Below are 12,400 nucleotides of genomic sequence, written 5' to 3'. Positions count from 1 at the left end.
CTTCGTTCGCTGGACTTTATCCTGCTAACTGTTCCAAATGTCCGAACTGAATTTGGTAAAAGGGCTTTTATGTACTCTACGCCATCGTCTTGGAACGCCTTACAAAATACTTTTAAACTGGAAGAACTTGTCCCGATTGGTATTTTTAAATCACTGATGAATGATCTTGAGACTGATTCCCTGACCTGTCAATGTTTTTAATTTGCTGTTTTTGATTTTGTTATACTCTTGTGAATTCTATGGTTTTTACTAGATTACTTGTAGTTTTTCATGTTGTTTGCCTGTAATTTTTGTAATGACTTGGTGCTGCCTATCTTGGCCAGGACGCTCTTGAAAAAGAGATTTTAAATCTCAATGAGCCCTTCCTGGTTAAAGAAAGGTTTAATAAATAATAATAAATTTAAAAAACTGTTGAATGTGAAATACCCGGCAGAGTTGCACTTCTTGACACAAACTAGTGCACCTGGCACCTACTACCATACCTCGTTCAAAGGCAATTCAATCTTTTGTCTTGCCCATTCACCCTCTGAATGGCACAAAAATCCATGTCTCAAATGTCTCAAACAATCAGTCTCTTCCCCTTCATCTACATCAGGTATTCCCAAACTGGAGCAATGCCGTAGGGGGTACGCCAAATAAAAATGTGATTCACATTTTCAAACAGTCCATTTATATTTTCCAACGGGGCTATACATTTGGGTGAGGTTATTTTCTCACCTGAGTAACCTCGTTTCACTGCCAAAAATAAAATTAAACCATCTAGAGTTCAGAGAAATAACAACACAATGTCAAATACAGGTAGCCTAGTCAAATAATTAACATCCAACCACATTAACCGTTACTCTCTCGCGGGAATTCCACTAACGGTCCGTATGGAGCAAAACTTAGCTGCTGCTCATGTTGGTATCTGTACTGACGGCGCAAAAGCCATGACAGGGAGACATAGTGGAGTGGTAACGCGTGTGCAAGCAATTGCTCCCAACGGCAGCATCCACCTAGAGGCTCTTGCTGCCAAGGGAATGCCTGACGGCTTGAAAGACGTTTTGGACACTACAGTGCAAATGGTTAACTTTCTCCAACTAGCTTGGAAAGACAGTACCATGCAGTATCAAAGAGCCCTCACTGCTGCTCGATCATCCTAGGAAAATAAGAACAATCCGAAATGTATTTTTGATACTGTCGCAAAGCTAACTATAAAGCAGCCTTCCCCAAGAGAGGATGGCTTTCACTTCAGCAGTAATAAATTCATTAACTTCTTTGAGGAAAAGATCATGTGTGGTGGATGAATCAGAATTAGTTGGGTAACATAGATAATTAAGATGTTTTATTTGCATAATATGCTTATGTGAGATACTTGTCATATGTGAATGTATCTGTTAAACCATGTGAAGGGATGGCGTGATTAATGGGGAACCAATTACTTGTCTGCACAATGTTTGTGTGCAAGTCACTCCCTCCTTTGGCGTTGGGGGAAGGTGTATGGCAGTGTCTGGACCATTGTATGTCCCCTCTGATGTTGCACTTATCTTGGGATAGTGTGTGACCTAGAGGCTCACTCCCCTCAGTGAGCTTGTCCAGGAGTGGAGTCAAGAGGGGGTTTACTTGAGATGGGAGTATCTAGAGTTGTCAACTGATTTATGCCATTGGATGAGATGGTGTTTCTGTTCTATACTGTACCAGGAAGAGACGGTTCCAGTTTGGAGTAGGAGGACCAGACACTGGTCTATACAATGAAAACTGTTGACACAGCAGTTGCTGTCTGCTATGTTTTATAGATATGTTTCATACTAAACTTAACCTTGTGACCCATTCTATGTATCTGTGGTTCATCATGTACGTTGAGAGGGGTGTATCTTGGCTATAAAAAAATCTTTGTACTTTTGTGTAATCACTTTTCAAAAGCTCTTAATTATTAAAGATGGAGTTTAAGTATAAACTCTGACTGGTGTGTGAAGTTTGTAACTCTCCTCATTTGTTAATGCAGAAATTAGCCACCACACATGATCATTAGAAAGCAAATTACGGACTCCTCTTTAAATCTCCGTATTCCTCCAAAGCTCCGTTGTCCTCATTCTGCACAACCCTGCCAGGACCAAGGATCAAGGGAGACACTAAAGTGTTTTAGTACTATATCTCTTGACACAATGATGAAAATAATCATGGCCTCTAAACCTTCAAGCTGCATACTGGACTATATTCCAACTATACAACTGAAAATGCTGCTTCCTGTGCTTGGCCCTCCTATGTTGAACATAATAAATGGCTCTCTATCCACCGGATGTGTACCAAACTCACTAAAAGTGGCAGTAATAAAGACTCTCTTGAAAAAGCCAAATCTTGACCCAGAAAATATAAAAAACTATTGGCCTATATCGAATCTTCCATTCCTCGCAAAAAAAATTGAAAAAGCTGTTGCGCAGCAACTCACTGCCTTCCTAAAGATAAACAATGTATACGAAACGCTTCAGTCTGGTTTTAGACCCTATCATAGCATTGAGACTGCACTTGTGAAGGTGGTAAATGACCTTTTAATGGCGTCAGACTGAGGCTCTGCATCTGTCCTCGTGCTCCTAGATCTTAGTGCTGCTTTTGATACCATCGATCACCACATTCTTTTGGAGAGATTGGAAACCCAAATTGGTCTACACAGACAAGTTCTGGCCTGGTTTAGATCTTAGCTGTCGGAAAGATATCAGTTTGTCTCTGTGAATGGTTTGTCCTCTGACAAATCAACAGTAAATTTCGGTGTTCCTCAAGGTTCCGTTTTAGGACCACTATTGTTTTCACTATATATTCTTGGGGATGTCATTCAAAACATAATGTTAAATTTCACTGCTATGCGGATGACAGACAGCTGTACATTTCAATGAAACATGGTGAAGCCCCAAAATTGCCCTCGCTAGAAGCCTGTGTTTCAGACATAAGGAAGTGGATGGCTGCAAACTTTCTACTTTTAAACTCGGACAAAACAGAGATGCTTGTTCTACATCCCAAGAAACAAAGAGATCTTCTGTTGAATCTGACAATTAATCTTGATGGTTGTACAGTCGTCTCAAATAAAACTGTGACCTCGGCGTTACTCTGGACCCTGATCACTCTTTTGACGAACATATCAAGACTGTTTCAAGGACAGCTTTTTTCCATCTACGTAACATTGCAAAAATCTGAAACTTTCTGTCCAAAAATGATGCAGAAGAATTAATCCATGCTTTTGTTACTTCTAGGTTGGACTACTGCAATGCTCTACTTTCCGGCTACCCGGATAAAGCACTAAATAAACTTCAGTTAGTGCTAAATACGGCTGATAGAATCCTGACTAGAACCAAAAGATTTGATCATATTACTCCAGTGCTAGCCTCCCTACACTGGCTTCCTGTTAAGGCAAGGGCTAATTTCAAGGTTTTACTGCTAACCTACAAAGCATTACATGGGCTTGCTCCTACATATCTTTCCGATTTGGTCCTGCCGTACATACCTACAAGTACGCTACGGTCACAAGACGCTGGACTCCTAATTGTCCCTAGAATTTCTAAGCAAACAGCTGGAGGCAGGGCTTTCTCCTATAAAGCTACATTTTTATGGAATGGTCTGCCTACCCATGTGAGAGACGCAGACTCGGTCTCAACCTTTAAGTCTTTACTGAAGACTCATCTCTCCAATGGGTCCTATGATTGAGTGTAGTCTGGCCCAGGAGTGTGAAGGTGAACGGAAAGGCTCTGGAGCAACGAACTGCCCTTGCTGTCTCTGCCTGGCCGGTTCCCCTCTATCCACTGGGATTCTCTGCCTCTAACCCTATTACAGGGGCTGAGTCACTGGCTTACTGGTGTTCTTCCATGCCATCCCTAGGAGGGGTGCGTCACTTGAGTGGGTTAAGTCACTGACATTGTCTTCCTGTCTGGGTTGGCGCCCCCCTTGGGTTGTGCCGTGGCGGAGATCTTTGTGGGCTATACTCGGCCTTGTCTCAGGATGGTAAGTTGGTGGTTGAAGATATCCCTCTAGTGGTGTGGGGGCTGTGCTTTGGCAAAGTGGGTGGGGTTAAAATCCTTCCTGTTTGGCCCTGTCCGGGGTATCATCGGATGGGGCCACAGTGTCTCCTGACCCCTCCTGTCTCAGCCTCCAGTATTTATGCTGCAGTAGTTTATGTGTCGGGGGCTAGGGTCAGTCTGTTATATCTGGAGTATTTCTCCTGTCTTATCCGGTGTCCTGTGTGAATTTAAGTATGCTCTCTCTAATTCTCTCTTTCTCTCTTTCTTTCTTTCTCTCTCTCGGAGGACCTGAGCCCTAGGACCATGCCTCAGGACTACCTGGCATGATGACTCCTTGCTTTCCCCAGTCCACCTGGCCGTGCTGCTGCTCCAGTTTCAACTGTTCTGCCTGCTGCTATGGAACACTGACCTGTTCACCGGACGTGCTACCTGTCCCAGACCTGCTGTTTTCAACTCTCTAGAGACAGCAGGAGCGGTAGAGATACTCTCAATGATCGGCTATGAAAAGCCAACTGACGTTTACTCTTGAGGTGCTGACTTGTTGCACCCTCGACAACTACTGTGATTATTATTATTTGACCATGCTAGTCATTTATGAACATTTGAAGATCTTGGCCATGTTCTGTTATAATCTCCACCCGGCACAGCCAGAAGAGGACTGGCCACCCCTCATAGCCTGGTTCCTCTCTAGGTTTCTTCCTAGGTTCTGGCCTTTCTAGGGAGTTTTTCCTAGCCACCTTGCTTCTATACCTGCATTACTTGCTGTTTGGGGTTTTAGGCTGGGTTTCTGTAGAGCACTTTGAGATATCAGCTGATGTAAGAAGGGCTATATAAATAAATTTGATTAAAGCAAGGCCCCTGAACTCTCGTGTATTTTCTGCATTACGCAATGATATGGGCAGCGACCATGTAACGCTTTTACAACATACAGAAGTGCACTGGATATCAAGGGGCAAAGTATTGACACGTTTTTTTTTATTGAGAGACGAGCTTAAAGTTTTCTTTACTGACCATAATTTTCACTTGTCTGACGAGTTTCTCACATGACTGGCCTATCTGGGTGATGTTTTTTCTCACCTGAATGATCTGAATCTAGGGTTACAGGGACTCTCCGCAACTATATTCAATGTGCGGAACAAAATTGAGGCTATGACTAAGAAGTTGGAGTTCTTTTCTGTCTGCATTAACAAGGACAACACAGGTCTTTCCATCATTGTATGATTTTTTTGTGTGCAAATGAACTCAAGCTTACGGACACAAACAACTGGATTCGTTAGCCCTTTCATGCCCTGCCTCCAGTCCACTCATTGAAATTGCAAAAAGCGGTTCTGAAATTGAATTTAATCAGAAGCCCCTGACAGATTTCTGGATTGGGCTGTGCTCAGAGTATCCTGCCTTGGCAAATCGCGCTGTTAAGACACAGATGCCCTTTGCAACCACGTACCTATGTGAGAGTGGATTCCTCCCTAGCATGAAAACTAAATACAGGCACAGAATGTGTGTGGAAAATGATTTCAGACAGACTCTCTCCAATACAACCCAACATTGCAGAGTTATGCGCATCCTTTCAAGCACACCCTTCTCATTAACCTGTGGTGAGTTATTCACAATTTTCGATGAACAAATAAGATTTTATATGTAAGACGGTTAAATAAAGAGCAAAATTATTGATTATTATATCATTATTTGTGCCCTGGTCCTATAAGAGCTCTTTGTCATTTCCCACGAGCCGAGTTGTGACAAAAACTCACACTCATTCTAATGTTTAATAAATGTATTGTATAGTGTGTGTGGCAGGCTTACAATGATGGCAAAAAACTACATTTGAGAGTGCGCTGACCCTGGTGCTAGAGGGGTACGCAGCTGGAGGTTGAATGTTTGAAGGGGTACGGGACTATAAAACATTTGGGAACCACTGATCTACACTGATTGAAGTGGATTTAACAAATTACATCAATAAGGGAACATCGCTTTCATCTGGATTCACCTTGTCAATCTATGTCATGGCAATACTGCCTCCGTCGGCTACACATCTGGTCTGGAATAAACAACAACAATATATTAATCAATATATTACCATCAATGCTTTTCTGAACATATGAAGTACGGTAAAGTCAACTAAACTCTTAGTACTCTCCTGCACTCCCTGTTCACCCACGAGTACACGACTCCAACACCATCATTAAGTTTGCCAACGACACAATGGTGGTAGGCCTGATCACAGACGAGGATGAGACAGTCTATAGGGAGGTCAGAGACCTGGCAGTGTGGTTCCAGGACAACAACCTCTCCCTCAATGTCAGCAATACAAAGGAGCTGATCGTGGACTACAGGAAACGGAGGGCCGAGCACGCCCCCATTCACATTGACGGGGCTGTAGTGGAACGAGTCGAGAGCTTCAAGTTCCTCGATGTCCACATCACTAAGAAATTAACATGGTCCACACACACACCAACACAGTCATGAAGAAGGCATGACAAATCCACTTCCCCCTCAGGATGCTGAAAATTTGACCCTTTTTGCACCAACTCTTTTGACTCATCACATACACTGCTGGTACTGTTTATTATCTATCCTGTTGCCCAGTCACTTTATCTCTATCTATATGGACATATCTACCCCAACTACCTCATACCCCTCTACATGGACTGGGTACCCGGTGTATATAGCCAAGTTCTCCTTACTCATTGTGGATTTATTCCTCCTGTCACGATGTTTATATTTTCCTCTCCGTATTATTTGGAAGGGCCTGTAAGTAATCATTTCACTGTGTGTATACACCTGTTGTTCACGAAGCATGTGACAAATCAAATCTGATTTGATTTGATGACAGGCGATGTAAAGCCATAACAAGTGAGTTTGTTCAATAACAATTTATATCAATAACATCAAAGGCTGCACTGAAATCTAAAAATACAGCTCCAGCTATCATCTTATAATCCATGTATTTTAACTAATCATCAGTCATCTGGTTCAGTGCAGTACAAGTTGAGTGCCCTTCTCTATATACACATGCTGGAAGTCAATAGTTAGCTTGTTCTCTGAAAAATAGCATTGTAAATTATTTGTTCAAACACAATTCTCTCCATCGGTTTACTAAGAACAGGCAGCAAACTGGTGTGTGGCGGTTAGAGCCAGCAAAGGATCACTCACACACTATCACTCACTTTAGGCTTTAGTTAAAGATATAGCAAAAAGGGGTGGCAATACAGTTTGCTACCATTCTCAATAGTTTCCCATCAAGGTTGTCTATACCTGGTGGCATATCTATATTGGTAAATAACACATTTTTCCACCTCTCACACTAAATTGACCAAATTCAAAACGGCAATCCTTCTCTTTCATTATTAGATCTTTTATTAAAAAATATCATGGTTCACTGTTCACTGTTGTCATTTCCTGTCTGAGTTTTTCCACTTTACTAGTGAAATAGTCATTGAAATGATTGGCCATATTGAATAGGTTTTGTATTAAATCACCCATCAACTTCAATGAACGGAGATGAATTGGGTTTTCTGCCCATGATATCATTTAAGGTACTAAGTCTTATTCCATTGTGTTTTATGTCATTTATCTTGGTATGGTAATGTTAATTGAAAAATGTGACTAAAAAAATGTGTCAACCAATCAGCTGAGCAGCCTGACTTGTTCGTCAACTCTTTGGCATCATTTCCTGGAACCATACAACTTTTCAATTCATCATCAATCCAGAGGTCTCTAACAGTTCTCTCAGTTAGTTTCTTAACAGGTGCTTGTCAACAACTGGCATGAATCCTTTCACAAATACTTCCAGTGCTGCATCTGGATTCACTTCCTAATACACATCAAACCAACATACTTTTTTTACATCTTCAACAAAAGAGTCCTGAGAAAACATTGTGTATGATCTATTATAAATTACATTAGACCCAAGCGTTTGGAACTTTAGCTTTCCTTGTCATTGCAACAATGTTATGGTCACTACAGCCAATGGGAACTGATATTACTGTGCAGATAAGCTCTGCAGCATTAGTGAATATATGATCAATACAGGTTTGATGTCACAGATCCAACACTATTGGTTTCCACACTAGTTGGTTGTGTGATAACCAGGGTCATATTACAGGCATTAGTCACAGTTCGAAGCTTCCTTTTGAGAGGACAGCTAGTTGCTAACCAGTCAGTGTTCAGGTCACCCAGAAAATAGACCTCTCTGTTAACATCACACACACATTATCCAGATACTGACTGTTAGCACATAGTGACCTATAGCATCACACATTATCCAGATACTGACTGTTAGCACATGGTGGCCTATAGCAGCACACATTATCCAGATACTGACTGTTAGCACATGGTGGCCTATAGCATCACACATTATCCAGATACTGACTGTTAGCACATGGTGGTCTATAGCAGCACACATTATCCAGATACTGTCTGTTAGCACATAGTGGCCTATAGCAGCACACATTATCCAGATACTGATTGTTAGCACATGGTGACCTATTGCAGCACACATTATCCAGATACTGACTGTTAGCACATGGTGGCCTATAGCAGCACCTCAAAAGAAAAGGCTTTAGATGAGGCAGGTGAACTTGCTACCACAACACAACAACATTTGAGATGAGATCCTATCTAAATGTTGCAGGAATATGACTGTGAACCTATACAGCAACACCTCCCCCATAGGCATTCCTGTCTTTTATATAGATGTTATATCCTTGTATTTCTACTGCTGTATAATGAAACATTAAACATCTAAGTGAGTTTCAGAATGTTATCCGATGTTAGCAAATTATGGATTTCATGAACCTTATTTCTAAGGCTACATATATTAATATGGGTTATTCTTAGCCCTTTCCTGATTAGCTTATCAGAGATAGACATAATATTCATCAGTTACAGGAAAACCTGTAAACAGCTCAGGTGACAGGCCCAGGCCGATAGTAGTCAAGTTTCTAAGGTTCAAGGACAAGATGGCTGTTCTGGAGAGAGCCAAGAACTTGAAAGGAACCAACATCTTCCTCAATTAGGACTTTTTGGTGCCTCGACTTGGAAAAATAATTTTGATTTGTCCTCCAACTCAGAATTACAAGTAGGAAACTCGGGCATTATCCGGTCTAGAGCTCGGACTTCTCTGACAACACAATTTTTCACAGTCTGAGTTCGTTTTGTTTCCGAGTTCCCAGTTGTCTTGAACGCACCAAAAGTAGTACGTTGTGGCTCTGGCATACTGCATACTTTTTACTAAGCAGTATGTGCTAAATAGTACGTGGTACAATAAGTTCACAGTATGCAGTTAGAGTAAGTAGTAGGCAAGCCAGATTTGGGTCACGCCCACCACACCACTGTTTATACTGATTCCTATTGTGTTAGAATATGAGAACAGTGTTGAACAAGCCATTACTCTAATTCTGGGCTGCAGTAAACAGTGTGGTATATTTTGGGGGATTTTTTATATTTAACCTTTATTTAACTAGGCGGCCTCCTCCTTGCCCAAAAGGCATGAAAAATAAAATATAAATGAAATATAAATATATTACAAAACACACATCATGACGAGACAACATAACACAACATAAAGAGAGACCTAAGACGACAACATAGCAAGGCAGCAACACATGACAACAACATGGTAGCAACACAACATGGCAGCAGCACAACATGGTAGAAGCACAAAACAGGGTATGAAAATTGTCGAGCACAGACAACAGCACAAAGGGCAAGAAGGCAGAGACAACAATACATCACGCAAAGCAGCCACAACTATCAGTAAGAGTGTCCATGATTGAGACTTTGAATGAAGAGATGGAGATAAACCAGTCCAGTTTGAGAGTCTGATCTACTGCATAAGAGCAGTGTGGTTTGGAAAAGGCTAGCTGGCCCATGCCTGTACTTAACAGTCATTAGATCCCGGGGCAATGAGAAGGCAGAATTAGCACATGATTCATTTGAAGTATTGTAAAAGCACTGACATTTTAACCTAAAGCACTAAAATAACTAACATTGTAACACTATAGAACTGACACTATAACACTATAGAACTATTATTATAACACTACAGAACTGACATTATAACACTATAGAACTAACATTATAACACTATAGAACTGTAACACTATAGAACTGTAACACTATAGAACTGACATTATAACACTATAGAACTGACATTATAACACTATAGAACTGTAACACTATAGAACTGACATTATAACACTATAGAACTAACATTATAACACTATAGAACTGACATTATAACACTATAGAACTGTAACACTATAGAACTGACATTATAACACTATAGAACTGACATTATAACACTATAGAACTGACATTATAACACTATAGAACTGTAACACTATAGAACTGACATTATAACACTATAGAACTAACATTATAACACTATAGAACTGACATTATAACACTATAGAACTGTAACACTATAGAACTGTAACACTATAGAACTGTAACACTATAGAACTGTAATAGGGCCCAGAGCTCACGGCTAATGCAATAGGATGTGGAGGGGATCTAGCTCTGGTCCAGGGGTGTTAGTGTGTGTTCCTCTACTAAAGAGTTTGTAGTAAAGGAACGCACTAACACCCTGGACCAGAGCTAGAGGGGATCCTGATGTCGGATGTTGTGGTGATATTGGATGGGGAAGTAGGATATGTATTTGGGATCCTGCAGGACATTGTTGCAGCTCACTGCTTCCTGACCTCAGAGTGGCAGCAGATGTAAAGGATTCTAGCAATAGCAGTTTTCCCCTTCTAAAAAAACCTTTAAAGCGACTCAGCCAGGGAATGAAAGTGAGTGTGTATGGCTGACCAGACACACTCCTCCCCTTCCACCCAGATTAGACATTAGTTAACATATTAAGTTGAGAAGATCATAACACTACAGCTGTTGTTTACAAACCAGCTTGTTATATATGAATTAAGTTCAAGTTTTAATTTTGATTTGTCACATGCACCAGTCTTGCCAGCCCTACCCAAAACTGCAGTATTCAATATCAAAATAGTAGAACTAAAAAATACAAAATAAAAACCCATGAGAAATAAGTTAGTTAAGTTAATTGATATTAACGCTAAAAATAAGTTCATTCATAAATCAAAGGTAAAAAAATAACAACAAATAGTCTTACCTTCTTTATCTATGGCATCAGCCTGGAGAGGGAGAGAAAAACATTTTAATTTAATCAAAATCAAAGGTTTTTCTATAAAATATGCATGATCTTTCAACTAGGTTTCCCTACAATATTTTTGGTAAGAAATAACATCTATAGACCTATCTAAATTCCTTACAATTTTACATCAGAAGCTCGTATTCGATGCTTCAGTGTGTGATCTGACCAAGTGGAGTCACGAAGTTCTAGACTTTAGATCAGTGACAGAAAGTATATCAGAAGTTAGATCTAACTTCTCAATATGTTTTAGAGAGGCGTACAGTTCTTCTAGAAGTTCTGCTAGAAGTTCCAGGCAACTTTTTAACTTCTGCTTGCAACACTTTGTAACTCAAAGGTCGTTAACAAACACAAAGTACCTACAAAGTATCCAGATAACGGTAAAGTGAAAGACACTTACGTTGTCGGCTGAAGTCAGACTTCCTATAAATCCTAGTAGTACCGTCAGTGACAGCACAACCATCTCGATCGAGTCTTACAGTTTCTCTTCGAGACTAAGAAAATATCAACCAATCCAAAAGTAGAGTTTTAACAAGCAATCCGCTCTTCAGCAAAAAGAAACAAAAAAGGACAGACAACTTTCGTCCTAATTCAAAAGTCAAACTTCAGTGAATGTGCAAGTGACTTTTAAACTAATTACCGTTTAGTTAAAGTTAAGAGAGAGTTACAGCACTTGTGTGAATGTTTGTGTTGTCCTCTGTTTATAAAGTAGTTAGTAAAACATCCCTAGCTGAGCGTATGGGGTGAGCTAGCCCTCTAAGTTTACAGGCAGACACAGCGCACTGTGTGAAGCGAGCTCTTGCAACCTGGCACTTCGGTTTGCCTAATAAACGACAGACCAACCCTGCCGTGACGTCATCCATTTACTCTTTCCCAGGGAGAGAAAAAACACATGGACAGGGTTGGGTAGGTTACTTTCTAAATGCTAGTTACTAGTTACCTATCCAAAATTGTAATCAGTAACGTAACTTTTGGATTACCCAAACTCAGTAACATAATCTGATTACTTTTCCCTAAAGAGGTATTTGAATAATTTGTATTTAACTAGGCAAGTCAGTTAAGAACAAATTCTTATTTACAAAGACAGCCTACCCTGGCAACGCTGGGCCAATTGTGCACCACCCTATGGGACTCCCAATCACAGCCATGTGATTCAGCCTGGATTTGAACCAAGGACTGTAGTGTCACCTCTTACACTGAGATGCAGTGCCTTAGACCGCTGCGCCACTTGGGAGCCCAGAAGAAT

The 12,400-nt window shown here is 40.7% G+C and overlaps 1 protein-coding gene across 1 annotated transcript in view; it reads right to left on the bottom strand.

Moving 5' to 3' along the window:
* Positions 1 to 11,968, bottom strand: part of adamts3 (ADAM metallopeptidase with thrombospondin type 1 motif, 3) — a 435,600-nt gene extending 423,632 nt beyond the window's left edge. Inside the window, exons 1-2 of the mRNA XM_045695469.2 lie at positions 11,555 to 11,968; positions 11,116 to 11,137 (exon numbers count right to left, since the gene is read on the bottom strand). Coding sequence (XP_045551425.1) covers positions 11,116 to 11,137; positions 11,555 to 11,617 — 85 coding nt within the window. The 5' untranslated portion in view covers positions 11,618 to 11,968. The remainder of the gene's footprint in view (positions 1 to 11,115; positions 11,138 to 11,554) is intronic.
* Positions 11,969 to 12,400: the final 432 nt, after the last annotated feature.

The sequence above is a fragment of the Salmo salar genome, chromosome 15 (genome assembly GCF_965601325.2).
Source record: "Salmo salar chromosome 15, fSalSal1, whole genome shotgun sequence".
Taxonomy (NCBI): domain Eukaryota; kingdom Metazoa; phylum Chordata; class Actinopteri; order Salmoniformes; family Salmonidae; genus Salmo; species Salmo salar.
Note: the sequence above shows the minus strand (reverse complement) of the source record. Positions and strands in the feature narration are given on the sequence as shown.